General features: G+C 34.0%; 2 protein-coding genes across 3 annotated transcripts in view; one reads left to right on the plus strand and one right to left on the minus strand.

Moving 5' to 3' along the window:
• The window catches only part of LOC127287491 (WD repeat-containing protein 55 homolog), a 122,899-nt gene that overhangs the window by 57,245 nt on the left and 39,240 nt on the right, over positions 1-26,414 (minus strand). For both annotated transcript variants that reach the window (XM_051314454.1, XM_051314456.1), the window contains exons 2-4: positions 9,335-9,469; positions 9,092-9,263; positions 8,797-8,979 (exon numbers count right to left, since the gene is read on the minus strand). In XM_051314454.1, the coding sequence (XP_051170411.1) occupies positions 8,797-8,979; positions 9,092-9,263; positions 9,335-9,464 (485 nt within the window). In that variant the 5' untranslated portion in view covers positions 9,465-9,469. The remainder of the gene's footprint in view (positions 1-8,796; positions 8,980-9,091; positions 9,264-9,334; positions 9,470-26,414) is intronic.
• Positions 23,208-24,518, plus strand: LOC127287540 (proteoglycan 4-like). The gene has a single exon (XM_051314531.1). The coding sequence runs from the start codon at positions 23,208-23,210 to the stop codon at positions 24,516-24,518; it is 1,311 nt and encodes a 436-aa protein (XP_051170488.1).

Raw genomic sequence — 26,414 nt, forward strand, 5'->3', positions numbered from 1 at the left:
TTTTAGAATTTTTTACCACGTAGTTTTTTAGAAAAAAAAATAAAATATATGACCAATTTAACATGGACTCTTATGGGAACGTGTATAAACCATAGGAAAAAAGTGTGATGGAAATGACACAAAAATCTGAAAATTGGAATACAGGAAGAAAATATGATAAATTTATTAACTGCATAATATAAAGAAAGTTTACCACATAGTTTTTGAGGAAATAAATAATAAAGTTTATATAAATTTAATTCTGATTAATTATTGGAAAACAAAAAGAGTGATAAAAATACACGTACTTCTTTTCACTCCCACTTAAAAAAAATAAACTGCGCACGCAACTCACCATATACTATGTATCCCTACTCTATTATAATAATGCGCACGCAAGTTTATGAAAAGAGAGAGAGGGTGGGCGCGCATGCAGCTCAACATACACTTATGTCTTAAAAAGACATGAGTGGGTGGTAGAGGGTGACCAAGTGGGAGGAACGTGGGTGGGATTCTCTATTTTAATTCTACTGCTGCGAGTGCTGAAGGTCTGATGCTGCTGATACTGGAAGCTGGAACAGAATAACTTTCCTTGCCACGGGAATCGCCTGAGGTACAAGTAGTCCCCACCATTCACAACATCCCACTACTGAACTCTATCCCCACTTGACGCATGGACTACCAATGGGCCCGGTGACTGTACGCGCTCACCTGCCGCGCACCTTTCACTTTTGTCATCTACTGTGTACCACCCACAGCCACCCACAGTCCCGCGCGGTATCCCGCGAACCCTTTGTTCCTCGAGGTTCTAATTATGATTTTTGAATTTTTTGGACCGTATATGTTTATACATAGGAAAGATATATGCAAATTATGGGGGGGTAGGCGACCAAAAGGGTTAAATTTTAAAGACATATGCAAATAAGGGGGGTGGTGGGTGACCAAGAGGGTGGAAAGTGGGTGGTAACGGAGGTGACCAAACGGGTTAAAAATTTCAAAAATTCCCGCGAGCAACAGCGCCATCTCGCGACAACGGTCGGTAACATCCACTAAGGGTAAAGTATAGTTACCATATGTCGGTAAGGTAGCCCTGGCGGATTTGATTTACCTGAATTCGACTCAGCTGGGGCGAATCTAAGTCGAATTTAGGTAATTATCAAAAAAAAGCTTTAAATTGATGAAAATTTATAAAAATTAGTATTGTGAGGTTAAATGAACATTTATAGAGTTAATTTTTGTAAGAATTTTAATTATAAACGTGATAAATGGGTAAGTCCACGTCAAAAATATCAGAATCTGCAAGTGGTTCTTCGATTTTAATGATACTTGGTAAAGTTATAGCTTTATATAAGAGCAATGTGTGAGTAAAAGGAAACCGATTTTGATGAATCAAAAACGATTTTTTTCAGAAAATTTTAAAATAAAAATAAAATTTTGTTATTTAAATAGAAAAAAGTAAAAAACAAAATTTCTTTTAGATTTTTTTCAATTTCGACCTCTTTTTTTAATTTTTAATTTTTTAATAATATTCCTTTTTATTTTATCTTTAATTAAAAAAATTTCATCCTGGAGACTTTTTTAGATCTCGTGATATCGTCGTTTAAGTAATATAAGTCTTCATCAATTTGAAAACCGCAGGACATGCTTCTATCATTACTTTCATTTGTTTGTTGAAATTTTTTATGGTTATGAATAACTATTTGTTTTAGAATCCTCTAAAAGAAAGCGCTAAAAACTTCAGCTACAATTTCAGGTTGCATTGTTAAGGTTTCATTACAATTTATTTTAAATTATAAATATTACAAAAAATAAAAACTTTGCTTCAAATCTATTAATAAAATATTGATTTGCTTGAATTTTCACTTGTTTTAGTCAAGTAATTTAAAAATAAAAACATTATTACGCGAAAGTTTCTAGTTTGTAACAATAATATTATAAAACAAATGAAAGTAGGAACACAAATCTGGATCCTAGTTTTCTTGAGATGTGGATATTTAAAGAACGATATCACGAGATCTAAAAAAGTCTCCAGGATGAATTTTTTTTTAAATTAAAGATAAAATAAAAAGGAATATTATTAAAAAATTAAAAAAAAGAGGTCGAAATTGAAAAAAAATCTAAACGAAATTTTGTTTTTTACTTTTTTCTATTTAAATAACAAAATTTTATTTTTATTTTAAAATTTTCTGAAAATACGTAATTTTCTGAAAAAAATCGTTTTTGATTCATCAAAATCGGTTGAAAATTGACCGAGATATAAAGGAAAGAAAAAAATGCAGTAGCAAAATTAAAAGTGATATAACTCCTACAATTTTAGATATTTTAAAAATTTCTTTTACTCACACATTGCTCTTATATAAAGCTATAATTTTACCAAGTATCATTAAAATCGAAGAACCACTTGCAGATTCTGATATTTCTGAGGTGGACTTACCCAAATAATAAATAATCACTTAATATGTGCAAGTGGTAACTGTAGATTTTAACTCGTTGTCAGTTTTCATAATATTTTCAAGAAATTAGTGTTAAATGTGTGAAAAAATAATTTATATTTAATAGAAATTTCAAATTTTATTAAATTTTTTTATTATTTATCGAGCACAGTTTAAAATAATTGCAATTTAATTTTTAAAAAAGTTTTCTTAAAAGTGATAAGAACTCTACTATACCGACAGCAAGAGGATATTTTCAGGTAAGTAAAGTTATTGTAGCGTGTAGTTTTTTGTGACTAAAAGATGTCCCTTTAGTTTCTATAGATTAGATATAAGATAGAACAGAGATCAATATTCATGAATATTTGATCATAAGATTCGATGTTCCTGTCTGATCACTATAGAAACTAACGCGACATCTTTTAGTCACAACAAAACTACACGCTACAATAACTTTACTTACCTGAAAATATCCTCTTGCTGTCGGTATAGTAGAGTTCTTATCACTTTTAAGAAAACTTTTTTTAAAAATTAAATTGCAATTATTTTAAACTGTGCTCGATAAATAATAAAAAAATTTAATAAAATTTGCAATTTCTATTAAATATAAATTATTTTTTCACACATTTTACACTAATTTCTTGAAAATATTATAAAAACTGACAACAAGTTAAAATCTACAGTTACCACTTGCACATATCAAGTGATTATTTATTATATCACCTTAATAATTAAAATTCTTACAAAAATTAACTCTATAAATGTTCATTTAACCTCACAATACTAATTTTTATAAATTTTTATCAATTTAAAGCTTTTTTTGGTAATTACCTAAATTCGACTTAGATTCGACTTAGATTCGCCCCAGCTGGGTCGAATTTAGGTAAATCAAATCCGCCAGGGAGCTACCTACATTACCTGTGTTTTAGAACTGGCACAGCCCTACTACTAATTTGCAAAAAAACAATGTAATAATAGCTCTAATAGCTTCCGAGATATAGTTTCACAAAGTTGACCCTTTTGAGATTTTAAATACAATGATAAATAAATCAGAATCTATGTAAAACCTTAAAAGGGTCAAGTTTGAGAGACTGTATCTTGTAAACTATTACAGCTATCACGTTGTTCTTTTTTTGCAAATTGTTAGGAATTTAGTCAGTTTTAACTTTCCAGCTGATAATTTTTTTCAAAAAATCATTAGTTTCAAAGCTATAGTGGAAAAACTGAAAATTAACAGATTTTGTCTAAAATCACGAAAAAAGTCGTTTTTTTGGGGAAGTTATATCTCGGTCAATTATTGAGCTACAATGTTTTTTTTATCAAATTACTCAGAATTTTATATACTTTCTTATATATGCTAAAATGTCATGAAAGGTGTCAATTTTCAAAAATCTAATTTTTAGCACCTATTTCTTAAAAATAAACTTAAATAACTAAATTTAGGTACTTTATTTTACCCCAAAATGAAGGGTTTAAGCGAAAAAATTAAGGTCCTGAGTTAAAATATGATATGCCTTAATTTAACTGGACTAATGTTTCAAGCAAAATAATTGGATTTTTGAAAAATGTGTTCGCCATATTGGATTAGATATTTTGATTTTCTTAAAATTGACATTCAATTCGTAATACCCGACGTAAAAAACCCTTAGATAAGAGTTTTGAAAAGATTAACAAAATTTTATGTTTTAGTCAGTCAAACTGGATCGGCCATTTTGAAATGTCAATATTGATAATTAAAATAAACATATGAAACTATGTTTTGTGAATAAGAAGAACGACATTTAAAGTTAAATTTATATTGATTTATCAATAAATAAAATTTTTTATGTGCCTCGACTGCTTCAGATAGATGTATTTAACAGTTCATTTCAGGCCACACTGTATATAAAGTTCTAATTTAATTGTTTACTAACTTTTTCTTGAGGTGCATGATTAATCCCTAAATTTGTTTTTCCGAATTTTTATTTTCTCGAAAATCGTTTATCTAAAAGGAATTGACTATAATTTTTTGAATTCGAATCGTCAGATTATATAATAAAAATACATTCGAATTATTATTTGACAGAATTTTTTAACTTCGAAAGAACATTTTTTATAATTTTCAATTTACCGTATAATCATTTCTCATAATTATTATTGTAGAGAATTAGTATTTTTCATAATCTTTATTTTTCAAAAACCTGTTTATACTATTTTTAATTTTACATAATAAGCATTTTTTATAATTTTTTTTTCTTCGAATTACCATTTTGTATAATAAATATTTTTTCGAACAATTATTTCTTCTAAAATGTAATTTATCAAATTTATAGTTTTTCTATTTTTATAAGTTACGATTTTCTATTTTATATAATTTTCATTTTACCGAATAATCATTTCTCATAATTATTATTGTAGCGAATTAGTATTTTTCCTAATTTTAATTTTAACGAATTATTAATATTAGAATTATTTATTTTGCGAATTATAATTTAACATAATTTTAATTTCCCCTAATATTTATTTATAATAATCTCTATTTTCTCGAATCGTTATATGCCATAATCAGAATTTTACAGAAACTCCATTTGCCCTAACATACTTCCGGTCAATTTCAGTACTGTAGTTTCCCATCTACATTAATTTCTGGAATTTTTGTGCCACTTCCTGTGACGCACCCTACCATACCGACAAGCGTTGGCTGGGGAGGATAAATTCCAGAAATTAATGTAGATGGGAAACTACATTACTGAAATTGACCGGAAGTATGTTAGGGCAAATGGAGTTTCTGTAAAATTCTGATTATGGCATATAATGATTCGAGAAAATAGAGATTATTATAAATAAATATTAGGGGAAATTAAAATTATGTTAAATGGTAATTCGCAAAATAAATAATTCTAATATTAATAATTCGTTAAAATTAAAATTAGGAAAAATACTAATTCGCTACAATAATAATTATGAGAAATGATTATTCGGTAAAATGAAAATTATATAAAATAGCAAATCGTAACTTATAAAAATAGAAAAACTATAAATTTGATAAATTACATTTTAAAACAAAAAATTGTTCGAAAAAATATTTATTGTACAAAATGGTTATTCGAAGAAAAAAAATATAAGAAATGGTAATTTTGTAAAATCAAAAATAGTATAAACTTTTAATTGGAAAAACAGAAATTATAAAAAATACTAATTCTCTACAATAATAGTTATGAGAAATGATTATACGGTAAATTGAAAATTATAAAAAAAGTTCTTTCGAAGTTAAAAAATTCTGTCAAATAATAATTCGAATGTATTTTTATTATATAATTTGACGATTCGAATTCAAAAAATTATAGTCAATTCCTTTTAGATAAAACGATTTTCGAGAAAATAAAAATTCGGAAAAACAAATTTGGGATTTAATCATGCGCCTCTATTTTCTTTCATAATTATTAAAAAAATTTATTTAAGCTTCAACACTTAATGAAATATGTACCTTTTCATTTTGTACAACTTTTTAAAAATCAAATCTTTAAATTTTAATTTTCTTCACGTTGTTGAATGTTTGAGAGTGTGTAACCAAGCGACGAGTGAATTCAGAAAAATTAAATTAGTTTCATGAGAATGTCATTTGTTATATGGATCAATCCATTTTATTTCACTTAAAGTTTTCAACACAAAAAAATCTACAAGAATCAACTAGAACTATTTTAGATACTCACCCTCGCACGACTGTGTTATCTATATTACTACTGTGATTTTTTATCAAATTATTGCAGTTGTCTAATTTATCTTTTTTCTATGCAACTCATCTTCAAAATTCGCATTCCAAAGTAAATATAAAGCATTTTATTAAATAATTGCCAAAAATGAATTATACGGATATCAAAAATGATTATTACGAATTATACGATTTTTCTAAAAGTAAAGTGCAACGACTTTAGGGGAAATATAATGGATTAATTCATATAGGGGAGAATGACCAAAAATGGGATACCTGTTTTCAAAGACATTAAGTTATATCTCCGGCTCCAGTGGTGCTCAGTTCCTTGCAACTAGTTTATACTAATCAATAGCTCACTTCACTGTCTTGTTTTCTCTCTCTTTCTCAAGCGAGTAATATACTTGATTCTCTTGAAAAATCAATAAATAACCTAACTTTTCTACTTCAAAACGTTGTAATTCAAAAATTAGCATGGATACCCCTACTAAAACTTTTTTTTATCTTATTCTATTAATTCCATTCTACAATATACTCGTTTTTCAAAAAAATCTATCGATAACTTTTTAAATAATTCAATAAAATATATCCGTTATGCATGTTCAGATTAGGAATCCTATGTTAATTGGTGCAACTTTGAACCCAGATTTCTCAGTTTTTAGCATGGCAAGGGGTACTGGGTTTTTTCCACTTATAAAGTACATAAAAAGGAACATTTTCCCAGAGTATAAAAAAATTCTAGCAAAAATCGATTTGCCGGAGAAATACCTTAATATGTCAATTTTACAAATTTTTGAACTCTTTTTGGTACTACCATAATGTTTGAACTCTTTTATGTACAATGCACACAATCTATTAAGATTATATTGTGATTAAATAGAAAAATTTTAAGTTTTTGGAACTTGATATATTTTTCTTGTTTTGAAGGTTCGAGTTCTACAATGGGACACACTGAGAAAAAAATTTAGTGATTGCAACAAAATTGTTTGATTAGACAATTTTGGTTCTTGTAACCAAATTTCGGTTGGCTGAAACAAAGTCGCAGAGTTATCTCAACCAAACATTTGGTTAGGCCAACAAAATTATTTGGTTGAACATTTTTAAATTCCAACCAAAATTCGGTTACAACAACAAAATAATTTGGTTAACACAACAAAATAGTTTGGTCTAAAAAACCAAATGATCGTTTGTTGTCCTAACCAAAATTTGGTTGCGACAACCAAATAATTTGATTCGCTCTCAGCTTAAGAGAACAGTTAGTTTAAATCTCTCACAAGGATGGGTAGTCCAGTGGTCAGAGCTCCCGATCTTCAGTTTTAAAACAGAGGTTCGATCCCAGGCGGAGATGAGATTTTTTAAAGTCCACAAATATTTCAATTGGATAAATATAAATTCAATGTTAAATTGATAATAAATAAATAATGAAATAAATAAAAAAGATAAAAAGAAAAGAAAAAAGGTAGAAAAAAATTTTTAATTTTACAAAAAAATCTGTTTGTTTGATAAACCAAACATTTTTGTTGACCTAACAAAAAAAAATTTGGTTGAGCTAACCAAACATTTTTGTTATGCCAACAAAAACACTCAATCAAATTTTTTTGTTGACTCAAACAAATAGTTTGGTTGCTTAAATACCCACAAAATTTTTTTGTTGGCCCAACCAAATTTTGGTTGCTCTGACTAAACATTTTTCTCAGTGCACCTATTATTAAATACAGAATAATCATTTCAATAATAATATTCTGCTTCATACTTTGTAAATATATATTTTTTGTATTAAATAACGTTAACAAATGTTGCAGAACACTCATAATTTAATAATATTTTACATTTTTATATGATGTCAAGTTCCATATGAAAAACGACTATTATTTTTTAACGTTTACAGTACTGCTGAACTTGAATCTAGTCGTTCCCTTACCAAGTGTTACTTTTTAAATTTTGTCGAACAATAATTGTAATAATTATGAATTATAAATTTTGAATTTTTTATTGCTTTTTAGCATAAATAAAATTTGTATGTCACCGCATGTCACATGTTTAGTCGCTGTATAAGTATAAACGCTCATGTGTATAACTGACACAACTTATAATAAATGTTGCCAATATCCAGGTTTCATAAACTTAAACTTCTGCCTGTCCCATTATTAAGTGTCCCATTGTTAAACACAAGCAATTACAAAAATGTATTTAAATAAAAATTGTTTATGGGATTTTAAAAAATTTGAAATTGTTAGATATTATACTTAAAAATATAAGTAAGCGAAGTTGCAAGTAAACTTCTTTTAAAACTGTCCTATGTGTATAAAAATCATCATTGTATTTCAAGAAAAAATTTACTCTGATGTCAAAAACAGTTTTTTCAATTTTCTTTGTAAGTAATGAATCAATATGACTAAAATTTTCGGAGATAGTATGGTGTCATAAACATGGTTTACATTTAAATTTTGTTCAAGTTTCGTTAAGTAGCTTTTTAGAAACTTAAAGTTCCCCATTGTTGGTCACTCTTCCTTACATTTAGTTTTAAATTTATTAGTATTGAAAAGTCGTCTAGGTTGGAACAGTGTTTCGACTTGTTCTTAGATTACTGTATCAACATTGACGATTTTCCCTTACTTATAAAATAATGTAGTTTAAAAAAGTTGAAAATTAGCCATATGGGCACATTTTCTTTATAGAAAAATAAAAATTTACTCATGAGCCTCCTCATATAGCCTTGTGAGTTTTTCGCTTTCGACATCCAAAAGCATAATTGATTTGTCTTTGGCAGCAGAAAAAAGTGTTTGGCCATCGTTACTGAATTCTACATCACGGCAAGATTTTAAATGCATCTCCATTGTTGAGACAAGCTTTGTTTCTTCATTGTTGTATTTGTAACTAAACATTTATAGTTGTTTATACTTTTCTTTGTCAAAGCAATATTTTTTCAAAAAGAGTAGTTAAATCAATTACCGCGACACTTTCAGTCTTGAATACAATAAATACTTACAGAAGAATGTCGCCTGTAACCATTGCAAAAACGATCAAGTCATTGTTTGGATGAAAACAAACATCCATTACTGAATCTTCCAATGTTAACGAAGGTGGGTGATTACTGTATTTTTCTTTTGATTTAATAATTGCCTTTACAACTTCATCGCTTTCTTCATCAGTATTTAATTCTGTAAAATATTCACAGATTTATAAACTTTTTTCGAAGCAGAATTTTTAAAAATAAATAAATAGTAATAACCTGAATTATCAGAATCATCGTCAGAATTATTCTCATTTTTAGTTGATACATCAACAATTTCTCTATTGGTACTCAAGTCATCGTCATCATATCTATCATCATCATTACTCGAACTAGATTCAGTTTCCATGTTTCCTGCAAATAAATTCATTATTTAAGATAGTTTGATCATTATATTAAATTTAATTTAAAAATATTGATCATTATTTTTTTTGAGAAAAAATTATCTAAATAATTTTTAAGTATTAGATACGAAAAAAACCATCTGAGAATTTTGTACATTTAATGCGCAATCCTGTGGAGTAAATTTCGCTTATTCGTTTAAATGTTGCGTTAAATGTAGGCAACTCTTTTGCTTTCATTTTGGGCGAGAATCTTAACTTGATGGTACATATTTTCGCCCAAAGGTGGCGGTCAGCTGTTTAGTTTTCATATTTAGGAAGAATCTCTATTTATTTGGAAGAACGTGATTCACAAATAGGGTTAAATTTTGCTCTAAAAGAAAGTAGCGCCGCACTACCACCGGTAACGTAAATTTGTATCCCAACTTTTTTCAATGAAATAAAAAGAATTTAAATTATTTATTATATTATATACGCATTATATGTGTATTAGATGCGAAAAAGCACTAGTTGCAAATATTAGGATGCGTTATTCTCTATAATATAAACACCCACAATATTTATTAAAAAAGAATAAATAAAAGAAAAAATAATGGATAGTAAATTAAGAAAAGTAAATAAAGCAGCTAGTCTTCTACCAATCAAGAGTGAAGAATTATTCCAATAGTCAAAAGATTATATTTATTTAAATGCAGATAAAGGGAAATGTAGAGTACCATATAATTTCAAAAATATAACGTTTCATTTTGGTATATATATATATATATATATATCTAGATCTAGAATCGGATGAATGAAACTGTTGGAATATTTTTGGTTTTAAAAAACTTTTCAAGATTTTTATTATATGTTTAAAATGTTTAAACGTCGAATCTCTTTAAAAATTTAATCCATGTTTTTTGTAGCATTTTCACTAAAGGCTTTTCTTAAACGGTTTAAAGAAGGATTACATTTTTGGATATATTTATAAGGGGCGATATATATACATGGATAAAGAAAAATATAAGAAAGAAAAATACTGTTTTCATGAGTACACTTGCACTCAGGAGAATGAGTATATATATATGTCTAAACTATACACTAATATAGAAATCCTAAAAATATAAAAATGCATAGGTAGAATAAATTCAATGTTTAAATATTATATTAAATAATTAATAATATATAAATAAAACACCTTTTTACATTATCTTAAATATTGATAAATAAAATAATAAAAATTATTTTATTTTGTAAAATTATTATAAAAAAATAATTAATTATTTAAAGAAAAGTTATAAATTATTTATAAAAATCAAAGAAAAGAAATATTAAGAAATAAACTTAAATCTAGAGAAATAGAATTTCAGAAATAATAAAAAGAGATAGAAGACATTCATAGATAACATAGATACATGAGAAAAATAATAGTTAGAGAGGAAAGATATAACTTCGAATACAAAGAAATTATTAATTTAATTCAAATTTAAAGATTTTTTTTTATTAACAATATTTTTTTTTTTTGCTTACTGCAGGGCCCCCATCAGAGTAATTATCAACATAACGATTTTAAAAAAATAAAGGTTATGCGTATAGTTCCAACGACAGGGTCAAAGAATCCTTTATGGACACCCAACTCGTCTGTTACAAGTTGGGTAGTGTGGGACTCACCATAGGTGTTACCGCACTAAAAGAACCCTATTTCTGCGACCAATGATGTTGTTTTCCACCCACGGAACTACCGTCCGGCTTTAGTCTTCGTGGATGGGGTCGCCGTATTGTCGCTTACGCGAACCTGACGTGCCTCTACTTACTGACCCGTTTATTTTTGGTCCTTGCGAGAGTCTTCTTCGCTTCCTCTAGGGCCGTTAGGAAGACTCCGCATGCTCCGCTTCCGGCGATGTGGCTGATGGACGCCTTGTCGCCAAACTTTTCCTTGCATAGGAAACAACTTGGGCTTCCTTTGTAATTTCCGAACTTGTGACCGGCTTCTCCTCACTTAAAGCACGCAGCCGATCTGTCCGTCGCCTTACAGCTGCTTCCTATATGGCCGTACCCGAGGCAGCGATGGCACCTCACGACCATAACTCTCTTCCTGATTGGGCAACACATAAAACCCACCTTTATGCGCCCCAATTCTTCCAGCCTGTCCGCCTCTTCTTGGTTGGTGACTACAAGCGCAAGCTTCATCCCTCGCTGGTTGGGTCCCAGGACCGTCACCTTCCTGCTTCCTGGCTTCCCGAGCTCCTTTTCCAGCACTTGCTGGACTTCTGCTTCCTGGGTAAGGCAATCCAAATCGCGGATCTCCAGTGTAACCCTTCGATCCGACGACTGCACCTTACCCATGCTTCCTACCGCCTTAGCAACATCGGCGGTGAATGCCCCCTTGCCGGAGTCGCCTCTGATTTTAATCAGAAGGTCCCCCTTCTTGGTAGACATGGCTACCACCACCGTCGTGTGGCTGACGTCCGGGTCGACCTCCATACGGAGCTTACCCAGAACGTCAGCATACGTCTTTCCTTTGGCGACTCGGATCACCATTGTGGATCCCCTTGTCGCATTTCGGTACTTAGGACGTGACAGCTTTGGCGCTTCCTCTGCCTTCACTTCCGTCTTTCCCGGAGGAGTACTCTCCTTCTTCTTCTTTTCTTCCTGCCTTTTCGTATCCTCTGGACTACTTGGGCTTCGTTCGCGTTTTTTGGTCATCACGATTGCTCGTCTAATTGCGCGATCCTGCACGCGAACTCTCTTCTCATTCCTGATCCTACGGTTCTCCTCCGCATTTCCCAGACAACCTCTGAGGCTATCGTCACACTTGTCCCCTTCCAGATGCTTCTTCTTTGCCTCCGCAACAAAGGATTCAAGGTTTTTGAACCCATCCTTTATTGTGCGGTTGACGTTATTTTGAACGTCCAAAGACCGAATCATCTTCTGGACTTCATCTCCCATCTTTTTGAGAATTTGTGCTTCCTCAGCTCTCGACTTCACGCATTTGTCGCGTTCTTCGTCGATGGCCTCCGCGTCAATCTCCGAAGTGATCATGCTGGCAGCACTAACAGTACTGCTCACACTCAAGAGGCTAGAAGAACTTCCTCTTCTCTGCAAACTTCCACCCCCGATGGTCTGGGGTACTCCATCGATTCTCTCCACGATGATCCGTGGAACTAACAAAGCGTTGTTGCCCGCCTGTATCCAAGGGCCACTGGTCACCGCCCCCACGCCATGCGCTTGACGGTCGGAACCAGTGAGGGACTGGTTACCCCCCAGGTCGTGTTCCATGGTTTTACTTTCGCTCATGATACTCGTGTTTTGCTGGTTTTGGTTCACCCCGGATAAACCGGCACCTTCTGTGAGGGGCTGAGACAATCACTTGGCAACATCCCCTCACAGAAGGCTTCCCTTATCCACCACCTAGGGAGGCGCCCGATGGGGGACCAGCAACCCCACACAGGTTTATTAACAATATTAAAAATAAATATAAACTACAATTAAATTAATTAACCATATTTTTCATTTTTTATATAAAATAATTTAAATTATTTTATTTAAATGCTTAAATTAACAATATTAAAATAAAAATTACACAGCCCCACAAAAAAAAAGTGTTGTGCGCGGCAGACCAGACTAGTCATTTCCCATGTATTTTGACGCGCTGAACACGAATCCGAAGTCCGTTTTGCTCCATCACGTCAGGATTTTTTTCTAACCTCCAAAAACCTGTCGGATTTTGAGAGGTAGGCTATTTTTTTTAAAATTGATGGATTTACTTCAAAATTTGAATTTGAAGTTAGATTTTCAAAATTCAAAATGGCGGCTCCAATATGGCGGACGAATTTTGTAAAAATTGATGGATTTACTTCAAACTTGGTATCTAGGGGTTTTTTGGGTCGCTGATTACGAATCTGAAGTTAGATTTTCAAAACTAGAAATGGAAATTCTTATATACATAAGTAAGGTATTCACGTCTTTTTATGGTAGCGCACTCTTTTGTCCTCAAAGGATCTGTGTAATGGTTTTCTTTTCAAATTGGTGCCTCCAGGTACAATATCCCTTTTCAGCATCCAACAGTAGTCGGCCATCATATTTACATCCCATCTTCCTTGATAACGACGCTCAAATTCTTTCAGATCTTGATGGAATCGTTCTCCTTGTTCTTCACTGTAATCTCCCAAATTTTCAGGGAATTGATCCCGATGCGAGTCTAAGTAATGAAACTTTATGCTCATTAAGCATCCTAACTTACCAAAGTTTTTAATCATATCACTAACTTTTTGCTCCCAATTTTCACTCGTGTGATTACCCAGAAAATTTCCGACAACTGCTTTGAAACTAAGCCATGCGGCTTTCTCCTTTTTATTCATCTTGATGATAAATTGCTCATCTTTTAACAATTTGCGAATACGTGGTCCGTCGAAAACCCCTTCTTTTAGTTTCGCATCAGAGATTTCTGGAAACTTTTGTTCCAGGTATTTGAAACAGTTTCCTTTTTTATCTAAGGCTTTGACAAACTGTTTAATTGCTCCTAGTTTCGTGTGTAAGGGCGGAATTATCACCTTTGAAGGGTCGATATCGTCCGCCATATTGGAGCCGCCATTTTAAATTTTGAAAATCTAACTTTAGATTCGTAATCAGCGACCCAAAAAACCCCTAGATACCAAATTTGAAGTAAATCCATCAATTTTTACAAAATTCGTCCGCCATATTGGAGCCGACATTTGAATTTTGAAAATCTAACTTCAAATTCGTCATCAGCAACCCAAAAAACCCCTAGATACCAATTTTGAAGTAAATCCATCAATTTTTAAAAAAAATAGCCTACCTCTCAAAATCCGACAGGTTTTTGGAGGTTAGAAAAAAATCCTGACGTGATGGAGCAAAACGGACTTCGGATTCGTGTTCAGCGCGTCAAAATACATGGGAAATGACTAGTCTGGTCTGCCGCGCACGACACTTTTTTTTGTGGGGCTGTGTTATATGTCACATAAAAGTAAAAATTATTTAAAAATTAATGGGAAAAGTAAAATCTTTGTCAAATTATTATTTTTTAAGATATTAAAGATTTAAAGAAACTATATTAATAATTGAGAAATGATTGACAGCTGGACAATGGCATTGTTCTCTGTATACGTTATAACGGAATTAGAAAGAGAGAAATCGCTCTGTCCTTACCAAAATAATTTAAATATTATTGGCTAAAAAAATAGGACGCCGCGAAAAATGCGATTAGAGGGAAAATTTGGCGGTAAGAAATATACAGCAAAAGTATACGAAGAAAGGTAGGAAGGGAAAACCGCGGATTTTCAAGCAATCAGCTGTTAGAATTTCTCTCACACATTTACCAAATTTAAACCTACACAAGATAGAGAGAAATTTGGGGGATGAAGCGCCTTCTCGAGTTAATAAATAGAGAAGGAGACCCAAATTTGTACATTCTCTGAAATTTACTCAGGCTGTTTGCATATACCTTGTGACGTTATTTTTTGTGATTAACGTCACAATTGCACCAATCACAACTAGACTTTTGAATTTTTTGTATTTTTTGAGTTTCGATATAAATAACGATTTAATGTTTACCGTATTTGAGAATTTCCTATACTTGACACAAGTCCAGTTGAAATACTGGCGCTCCATTTTTAAGGAATTTTGCATTAATTTAGTTTAAGTTAGTTTTAGGTTGGCAGGCTTTGTCGAATTTCCGGTATGACAGGTTCCAATATTCAAGTATCGCGGACTTGATATTGGAAAAGTCACTTAAGTAGTATTAGTAATTCAAAATTCTGGGAGAAGTAAGGTAGGGAAACGTTTTTGATTGGTTTAAATTAAAGAAAATCGTTGCGTCATCTAGTGTCAATTTTAGTGTTAATTAAGAATTTTAGTTTTTCAAACTCTCTCTCTTGCCATCCAACTCCCATCGAGTCAACATGTTTAAGTTTCAATAGTTTTCAATAATGATTTTTCAAGTTACAGTCGGTTGTGGTTACAGTGACATTAGGAAAGTTTAAATTAATTCTAATAAAATGTTTTTAAAGTCTAACAACAATAAATTCAGTTTAATTCAATTTATCTGTAATAACTCGTTTTTTCTACCATGGGTCCAACCAGCATCGTACAACATAACTGTAAGTCAAATTTTTATATAATTGTTTGTGAGAATTTTTATTATTCAATTAAAATTGTTATTAACATTGTTGTAAAATAATAAATAAAATTCCGTAATGGTAATTTAAATTGTTGTCAAAAATTAACTAATATCAATGATTTATTTAATAAAGTGTCATATTTCTTTTATTTCTAATTTTGTTTATGAATTATTTATTGTAGTAATGAACTCTCTTATTATAAAAAAACCCATCCCTCTCTCCACGACCTGCATAACTGACTAGCACCGGCACGTGCAGAAGATTTAATTAATATTTCTTATTGGGCGATCTTAATTAGTATGTTATTAGTTATAAGTTTAAGATTTGTTTATTTGAGATTTGGTTTATAGTTTAGTCCGGTTGACAATACCGGCGATACAAAAGTTGTCTGGCGCCCTTCCATACCGGGGATCGTCCATAAGAATAAAAGTTAAGTCGCACAGTAACGTTTATTTTGTTATTTAATTTTTCTAAGATTTAAAGTAATATAAATTAAGTTTCAGAATCGAGTCATTTTATATTAAAGTTTGAATCCAATTTCGTCCAAGTTAGTCATTTTGATAATTAGAATTATTTGTTGTTTGTTATTATAAAATTTAAAAATCAAGTTTTAGAGTAATTTTTGAGTCAAGAAAAAATACGTTACAATTTGGCGCCCAACGTGGGGCAACACGTTTTACATCCCTGATAAGAGAGTTCAAATTTTGTGTAAAAATCTTTATATTCAAGTTCAAAAGTATTTTGTTGAAAGTTCTTACTTAAATGCTACAGTTATTTTGACCTATGGGTTGTGTTAATTCCAATTGTTTAGTTAAAATATTATAAAATTTTTGATTGTTTAATTTATAATAAAAAATTGAGTTTCAATAAATGAAATCCTTAATCATCTTGTGTGAAAATAATTAGCTACAGAAGGTTGGTTACAGAGAATAAATATTTAAAAAATTCAAATTACAGATTATTATTGTTAAAGTTACAGATAATCGTCATCAACTTCTAAATAATTTATTATGAGGAAGTTGATTTCGATTTCAAAAAAAAAAAAAATTGTGAATTTATAAAATAGAAACGGAAAAAACTATTAACAATTAATAAGTGTGAAATTAAGAATTTTAAGTTAAGGATTTAATAAAATATTTTGAAATATTATTTGCTTTTAATAACTTTATTTCGATAATAACTTGTTGTCAAGTTATTGTCAATTTAATTAAATTTTGTTTTCAGCTCAGATACAAGTCAATATTATTGATAATTCCATTGTTCCCTTAAATTCTAATTTAATTATTTGTTTTGAAAAATCGAATTTCTCAATTTTCAACAATGGAATCAATTAAAATTCAATATTTCTGTCAATCAATATTTTAATTTTGCCTTTTCATAAATATAATTGTTGCTTTCCAAAGTTAATTGGATTTTGTTTTTCTTTGGAAATATTGACTTCTATTTTCGAAATATTAATTTTCTTTCACCGGTGGGGAAATGAGTAAGGGCCACCTCCTTATCTATTTTCCCTACTTATGCTAATTTTGGGGGAAATTGATTAGGTGGGAAAATCGCCCCTACAACGAAGAGCCTAGCTCCGTGAAGACGCTTGACCATCTGATCACCTGTCTCCTGGATTTCTTCCGAATTAGTTCGCTTTTCGTGAAAATTTTTAGTAGTCGCCTTTTGCCTTTAATTAACTTTTTAGTTAATTTAGTGCTTTTTTTTCTTCTCTTTTATTTTTTGTTAACTCATTTGTGGATACAGCAGTGAAGTGGCTACAGACGTTCGTTTTTGTGAATTAAAAAAAAAAAAAAAAAAGGAAACACTTTTGTGCCACCTTGTGCTGCTGCTTGGATTTTGTTTCCTCAATTGTTCTACAATTGGTAAGCCAATAATTAATTGAATTGTTACTAAATTATTTCAATTTTGTGGTATCATTTAAAAATTAATTTATTGTTTCGTTTTAAAATTTTTTTTTGGTTCGCCATGTGCCTTTAATTCATATGTGTGAGTAATATTCATCGGTTGTAGATTCGCGTAGATAGTTACAGTGTATTAGTGTGCGTAATACATTATAATATATTCCCCTTTTCCAGTGGAATATACCCCTCACGCGGTAGTATTAGCCTCTCGCTCGTACATATAGCGCGTTCTCTATCCTTGCGCGTCTCTCCTTTATGCGGATCTTCGCCAAGCCATGGCAGTGTACAAGTGATATACTATCTTCGTCTAACGCATTACTCTCTCTCGCTCTAACTCAAGTAATACGTTTTCTCCGTTCAGCACATTGTTCTCTCTCGCTCTAACTCAAGTAATACGTTTTCTCCGTTCAGCGCGTTGTTCTCTCTCGCTCTCACGTCGTATATACCTCTTGCTCTGATACGTAGCGCGTTCTCTCTCTACTTTTGTCTCCTTTTTGTGCGACGTTTCGCTCAAGTCTCACAGAAATCTTAAGTGTACAGAATAAATTTTATTTTAAAAATTAATATCTTAATTAACGCAACATGTCAGAAAGTGATCGCGAAGATGCAGCTGAAGCGCAATCTGTTAAATCAGAATTTTCTGATATTCCGGAACTCGGACCATTGTTACAGGATTGGGAATTTCCCAAATCAACGCAAGTTACAGAAAATTCACGCGAGTTACAGCACCAAAATACAGGAACGATAAAGAAAAATCCGTTACACTACAATAATAATAATAATAACCGCTCGCGGTCAAACGCTGATTTCGAATCTACTCGACACCCAAACGTTAATCATTGTCGCGGTAATTATGAGTTTAACGATCAAAAGGAGCGTCAAGATAATAATCGTCGCGTTATCGTACCAAATCCGGAGGACTATCAACCCGGTATGCGCAATCGTTACAGTCAATCAACTAATTATAACACTCGAAATAACTATCAATCGGGTAGATATGCAGACGCGGATGCAAGAACATCCTTACCTTACCAGTCCTCACGCGTTATTGCAAACAGTGCAACGATGGAATTTACAATTCAGTGGTACCAGGGGGGAAGACGTGGAAAATTATATAAATAGAATTGATGAAGGTCGCGCATTATTGGTCATACGTGAAAGTGATTTACAAAAAGTCATACCTTTTACATTAAATGACGCTGCTCTAACATGGTATAGAGGGCGTGTTAATTATTTCAGATGTTGGCAAGACGTAAAAATTGCCTTACGTTCGCGATATGCAGATCCAGATTATCAATTAGCCTTGCGTGAAGAAATCGCTAATCGCACGCAAGCTAATAATGAACCCGTCAGTGACTATCTCGCTTGCATGAATGGTCTTTTTGCTCGTACTGACCCAAGTTGGTCACAATATGAATGTGTCCGATACGCTCATCGAAACATGTTACCGACATTTAAGTTAGTGATCCCCTTCCATAGAAACCTTTCTATGGAAGAATTAGAAAATTACGCGTCTCGTCAGGAAAGAGCATTTAATAGTTTAAATCAGTACCGTGCACCCCCACTACCTGAAGATTCTATGTGCCCAGCATATGCTTTTACAGGACCTCGTAAACCAACAAATCAAACATCGCGACCGTTGCGCCCTCTAATGAAATCCGATCAATTACACGCCTTGAGCGATAATTCTATGCCAACGGAAAATATTTCAGACAGTTACAGTGATTTACCTACAGATTTATTAGACGCTTTGTTAATGAGACAACAAAATAACCGATCAAATAATTATAAATCATCAGTGTCCGAAAATTGTCCGAAAGTTTCAAGCAATTCCAAAGTTACAGAAAGTTCAGAAACCAAACCACCTACAGTAACGACAACAAAATTAGAGCATAATAATGAGTTTCGATGTTGGAATTGCGAAAAGGTGGGACATTGTCACATGTTGTGTCCAGAACCGAGAAGACGATTCTGTTACGGTTGCCGCGCTTCGGGCGTAACCAAACGCGAGTGTCCACATTGTAATAAGGGAAACGCTTAAAAGTGAACACTAATCCGGCAAGTGTATCACTTACGAAAAAGGAGTCGGAAATTCCCTTACAATCATTATTACAGTTTATGAAACGCGAAAATTTACAGAATACAGAAAATTGGTTACAGTTTAAAGAACAAGCTACAAAATTACAGGAAAAATCGGAAGTGTTTGATTTCGCAAATTTGTTAACTAACCTAAACGACCATTCAAGACAAGTAGCGTTCTTTGTCAATTTTACTATTGCGGGTAATAAAATAAAAGCCTTAATCGACTCGGGCGCATCGAAATCATTTCTAGGTCCGAACGGAATCCAATTGTTAAATAATTTAGGGATATCAACGAAACAAGTTCCTACTCGAAGAGTAATTGTTGCCAACGGTGACGAATTTCGGATTGAAAACGCGATAGAAACAACAATAGTGCTAGAAAATCGCAAACATATTGTTAATTTATACCTGATGCCAGTGTTAGCACAACCTTGTGTTTTGGGGTTAGATTTCCTCCAAGCCGCAGGTTTAATAATCGATTTTGCCGCAAACAGCTGGTATTATAGGGATGACCCAGATTCTAAATTTGTGTTTAGACCGGAAAGCGTTACAGACCATGTTACAGAATGTTACGGGATACAATTATTAGACGAAGAACAATCAGCTATCCTAAAGGAATTTTTGGACAAGAGAATCTCACCACAACCAGAAAAACTACCAATCACACCACTGACCTTTTATGATATTGATATTGGAGATAGTGAACCAATCCGACAAAAGGCATACCAAATGACACCAATAAAACTGGAAGCATTATGGACGGAAACAGACGAATGGTTAAGGCAAGATATCATAGAACCATCTCAAGCAGATTGGTCAAGCCCACCTGTATTAATCAAAAAGGCTAATGGAAAATGGTGACCGTGCATAGATTTTCGAAAGGTCAACTCCTGCACCAAAAAAGACGCTTATCCGCTTCCGAATATGATGGGGATCTTGGATCAGCTTAGGCAGTATAATTACATCACGACCTTGGACCTCACTTCGGCTTATTTACATGTACCATTAACGGAAAGAGCGAAACCGATCACCGCATTCACTGTGCCCGGTAGAGGTTTGTTCCAATTCAAGAGAATGACTTTCGGCCTAACTAACGCACCTGCCACCTTCCAGAGACTAATGGACAAAATAATCGGCCCAGAAATGTTTCCCCACGTCTTTGTTTATTTGGATGACATCATCATTGTAACAAAAACCTTCGAAAAGCATCTTTATTGGCTTGACAAAGTGTTAACAAAAATTAGAGAGGCTAAATTGGTAATTAACAAAGAAAAGAGCCAATTTTGCTGTGCAGAGTTGTGTTATCTTGGTTTCCGTGTCAATAGTGAAGGGCTACAAATCGATTCCGACAAAATTTCAGCGGTAATAGATTACCCCCCACCACGGACAGTAAAACAACTGCAACGCTTCTTAGGAATGGCATCCTGGTACAGAAGATTCGTTCCAGACTTTGCTAAATTGGCTGCGCCGCTTTACAAACTGGTTAAGAAAAACCAACCTTGGGAGTGGAATGAAGCTCAAGTAAATTCCTTCGAAACAATGAAGATACAATTGACTACCGCTCCGACATTAGCATGTCCAGACTTCAGTTTACCATTTACATTACAGACAGATGCAAGCTCAGTAGGAATTGGAGCTGTACTCACTCAAAATATCGATGGTTCAGAAAGAGTTATCGCCTACGCCAGCCGCGCACTGACTGATGCAGAAAAGAATTATTCAGTGACTGAACTCGAGTGTCTCGCCGTGATCTGGGCAATAAAAAAGTTTCGATGCTACCTTGAAGGTTACACTTTTACCGTCATCACAGATCACAGTAGTTTACGCTGGTTACATAACATGAAGAACCCGACTGGCAGACTCGCGAGATGGAGTTTAGAACTTCTTGAATATAATTTCACAATTATCCATCGAAAGGGTGCGCTCCATCATGTTCCAGATGCTCTGTCGCGTATACCTGAACATGCTATTGAACACATCAACCAAATTGATGTAATCGAGGACCGCTGGTATCTTAGACGCTTCCGAGAAGTGGAAAACTATCCTGACAAATTTCCGAATTGGCGAATTGAGAACAATCGACTTTATTACCACAAACCAGAAAACTATCCAGAAACAGAAGTCACGGATTTAAATGCCTGGAAATTAGTGCTGTGCCGAGAATCTCGTCTACGTGTGTTACAAGAAAACCATTCAACACCACAGTCCGGACATCTTGGAGTTGACAAGACACACCGACGAACCGCTCTCCAGTACTATTGGCCTAATATGTTTAAGGATGTAGTTTCTTTTGTTCGACACTGCGAAACGTGCCAACGAACCAAGGTGGAACGAACACGTCCTGCAGGGTTCATGGGAAGGAAAACAGTCGAAGAACCTTGGACAGTAGTAGCTACGGATATTATGGGACCACTCACACCAAGCTCCAGAGGTCATGCCTATGTCTTAGTCATTCAAGACCTCTATACCAAATGGATCGAGATACAACCACTGAAGAAAGCTACAGGTCTAACAATATCAACAGCGTTACAGGATTTAGTTATCAATCGTTGGGGGGCCCCAAAAGTGTTACTTACAGATAATGGTACGGAATTCATTAACAATAACATGAAAACTCTAGCGAAAAAAGTAGGATTTAGACACATGACAACGCCACCTTACCGACCACAGGCAGACCCTGTTGAAAGAGTGAATCGCGTAATTTTGACAATGATGATAGCCTTTATACAAAATAGTCACCGCGAATGGGATCTACACCTCCCAGAATTGCGATTCGCCCACAATACCGCTCATCACACCTCCATTCAAAACACGCCAGCATTCCTTAATTACGGTCGCGAACCAACAGCCGCGATATCCTTGCGTCGAGAACTAGAAGCTAATATAGAAATGGTACACCAGCCAATACCTACCTGGACCGAACGTATGCGACGAATAAACGAATTAAGGAATAGTATAGTTCATGCCCTAGATAGCGCGTTCCGCAAACAATCCCAATATTACAATCGTAATAGGAGAGATCAGCGCTACGCGGCCGGAGAACTAGTGTGGAAAAAACAACGCGTATTGTCTTCCGCGGAAAGACACTATATGGCTAAACTGGCCGACGCGTATCATGGACCATTTGTCATCACAAAACGTATTTCAAACGTAGTCTATGTGTTAGAAGACCTACAGGGACAATCCTTGGGAAAATTTTCTGTGCAAGATTTAAAACCTTACTACGCTCCGATTAATGATATTCCTGGTGAAAGAAACATGTCCGTTACAGAACCTCAAAGTAAGTTACAGTAATTATGTATGTCCTTAATGTGAAGTACTTTATGTTGTCGTTTAAATGTCTCACCAAATCCCAGTTTTACAACTATAACCAGAAGCACCACAAAATCCTAGGTTGGTCAAGTGTTTACTTCAAGTTTCAATCCTAGATCAGTTACAGTCCAACCTTGCCAGAGAAATTTAAGTTACAGCATTAAACATCCGTTATAGTTTCAGTATATTTTATGATACAGTTATCAAACACCGAAATGGGTTACAGTGTACCATCCTCCAATGTTACAGTTCGTCATCCTGTGTCGTCTAGGTGATGGTCAATCCCTAATAATCAAACACAAGTTACAGTCTTATGAAATTACAGTGTAACATGGAAGCTGACAGCACCACACCACCAGAGGAGGACATTAATATCGAGGTCCTTGATGTGTCAGACTCGGACGAGGAGTGTCACGATGTGGAGGGATGGGAGGACATCTTACTGGCGGATCCTGACGATGAGGTCCAAATCCCCGCTAGTCCCAGCCCCTCGACCAGCTCAAGCTCCTCAAGCATTGAGGTACTTGACTGGCCGGAAGCTGTTAACGGGGATCTGGACATCGAGGAGGCACCTCGACCATCGTCACCATCCGAGTCGGAAGCCGAAACAGTGGAGATGGAGGATCCACGCATCCCCACACCCCCACCGTGGAACCCACCACCGCCGGAGCGAGATGGACCTGGAGGGATCCCTGGACCACCGGAGGAGGTTGAGGTGAGGCTGGAGGAGGACCCATTCTGGGACCCGATCCGGCCGTTCATCCCTTCGTTGGTCTGGCTGGAACAATATCGTCCTGGCCTCTTCAGGGCGATTCACGAGATGGTGGCTCGCTACAGCCATCGTGATAACGAGGAGTGCCCCATCAGATGGAGGACGGATCTCGCTGGACGCTCAGCTTTACCTACCGAGATCCAGGAGTGGCCCCTCGAAGAACCCACGATGGTGGACCAGGAGACTCAGACGGAGTTCGTTGCCGTTGAGAGGTCAACACAAACGACTCCCCTGACTCCTGCACCAACGGCACCACCATCGCCAGCACCACCATCACCAGCATCACCAGCAACAACATCGCCGGAAGCGGTCAAAGTGCCCCCAGCCTCGATGGATTTAGATCCAGTGTCCTCGGCTTCGGAGGATACACCGGAGACGGTGGATCCGTTCGGACCCTTCCCAAAGCCGAAGGTCCGGCCTGAAAAACCACAGTGGTGGTCAAGCCACTCTGAGGAAAGCCTTTACCACGAGCGGTTTTACCGAAGACCGAACCGCCGAAGCAGGAGTCGCGACGGCAGACTCCACCCCACACCTGGGACGAGTCGCAGCCGTCCAGAGGAGCCGACCTGCTTCGTGCGTTGGATAGACGACAGCTCCGAGGACGAAGCACCAGAAACACCTTTGTACCCTGCTCCAAATGAACCGCCCCGCCCGCAACGTCTGTGTTGGAATTGCCACAAGGAGGGACACAATTTCAGCAATTGTGCTGAAACTAGGCGGAAGTTCTGCCAAATGTGCGGAAGGCACGGGCACACCACCCGAACGTGCCCACGCTGTCGCGAAAATTGGGAGGCGATGGGACCGTACGTCCCCAAATATGGCACCAACGTCCCTCGAGATTATGACCATCATCGCCATCGCCCTTACTAGGACAGCGACGATCACCACAAGTAAATATTTTCACCCTATTTTCACTGATAAAATTCATTTTTTATTCATTTAATTTTCACTTATATCCTCACTGATATCACTAATCTTCACTTATATTAACTTAATTATGTTTACTGATCTTCACTTATGTTAACTTAATTATGTTCACTGATCTTCACTTATATTAACTTAATTATGTTCACTGATCTTCACTTATATTAACTTAATTATGTTCAATGATTTTCACTTAATATTAACTTAATTATGTTCACTGATCTTCACTTAATATTAACTTAATTATGTTCACTGATTCTCACTTTATATTAACTTAATTATGTTCAATGATTTTCACCTTATATTAACTTAATTATGTTCACTAATTTTCACTTTATATTAACTTAATTATGTCACTTATTAGCAATTTATTCACGTAATTTCTTATCAAACAAATAACTGTTAATTGTCGACGATTTCAAATCAAAAAACGTCATTGTCATTCACTGTGTGAAGGGGGGGGAGTATGATTGAATCATTCACAAAACAAAAAAAAAACAAAAAAAAACAACCTTGTAAGGACTCATGGTGGGAAAGACGAGTTATAGTTATGTTACAGCAAAAATCAGTTCATAAAAATATCATTTTTACCTTAATCACAACATTTCTTGAATATCGCCTTTATTAGACACAGGAATATTTTTTCACTCCCCTTAACTTTTCACTCCAAAAAAAAAAATCGGACAAGTGCGAGTTACACTCGCACTGAAATCGAGGGTTCCGTACTCGAAGCGAACTTATTTGGTACAAAAACAAATGTTTAAAAAATATGTGTTGTGTATTAAATAATATATGTGATACAAAAATGAACAATTTTTAAAAAAAAATTTAAGAAAATTGTTCCTCCTTTGGTATAAAAACAAAAAAAAATTTTAAATTTGTTTTGTATTTCAAATAATATAAGTGATACGAAGAGGAACAATTTTCTTAAATTTTACAAAATTGTTCCTTTTTGTATCACTTATATTATTTGAAATACAAAACAAATTAAAATTTTTTTTTTGTTTTTATACCAAAGGAGGAACAATTTTCTTAAATTTTTTTTTAAAAATTGTTCATTTTTGTATCACATATATTATTTAATACACAACACATATTTTTTAAACATTTGTTTTTATACCAAATAAGTTCGCTTCGAGTACGGAACCCTCGATTTCAGTGCGAGTGTAACTCGCACTTGTCCGATTTTTTTTTTTTGGAGTGAAAAGTTAAGGGGAGTGAAAAAATATTCCTGTGTCTAATAAAGGCGATATTCAAGAAATGTTGTGATTAAGGTAAAAATGATATTTTTATGAACTGATTTTTGCTGTAACATAACTATAACTCGTCTTTCCCACCATGAGTCCTTACAAGGTTGTTTTTTTTTTGTTTTTTTTTGTTTTGTGAATGATTCAATCATACTCCCCCCCCTTCACACAGTGAATGACAATGACGTTTTTTGATTTGAAATCGTCGACAATTAACAGTTATTTGTTTGATAAGAAATTACGTGAATAAATTGCTAATAAGTTAATATAAAGTGAAAATCAGTGAACATAATTAAGTTAATATAAGGTGAAAATCATTGAACATAATTAAGTTAATATAAATTAACTTACGTAATGTGGGTGATTACCATCTAAACATTTATGTTTACGGTCGTTCAACCACATTTTTGAACTTATTAATTTCTCAGAACCGAAGCAAATTAAGGCCTAGATTGATAAGAAGGTAAACATAAACACGTATAATAGTATATATCCCCGGTGTGAGAGTAAATAATGCTTCAACTGGTACCCCTGGTGTTTTCGTTTTCTGAATGAATTTGAATTGAATGACAATTTTTTTTTTTCTCTCTTTCTC

This window comes from Leptopilina boulardi, unplaced genomic scaffold, assembly GCF_019393585.1.
Source record: "Leptopilina boulardi isolate dan_hultmark-lab unplaced genomic scaffold, ZJU_Lbou_2.1 LbouV2_371, whole genome shotgun sequence".
NCBI classification, from domain to species: domain Eukaryota; kingdom Metazoa; phylum Arthropoda; class Insecta; order Hymenoptera; family Figitidae; genus Leptopilina; species Leptopilina boulardi.

Coding starts and splice junctions, on each gene's coding strand:
- LOC127287540 (XM_051314531.1), top strand. CDS start 23,208: ATGGAAGCTGACAGCACCACACCACCAGAGGAGGACATTAATATCGAG.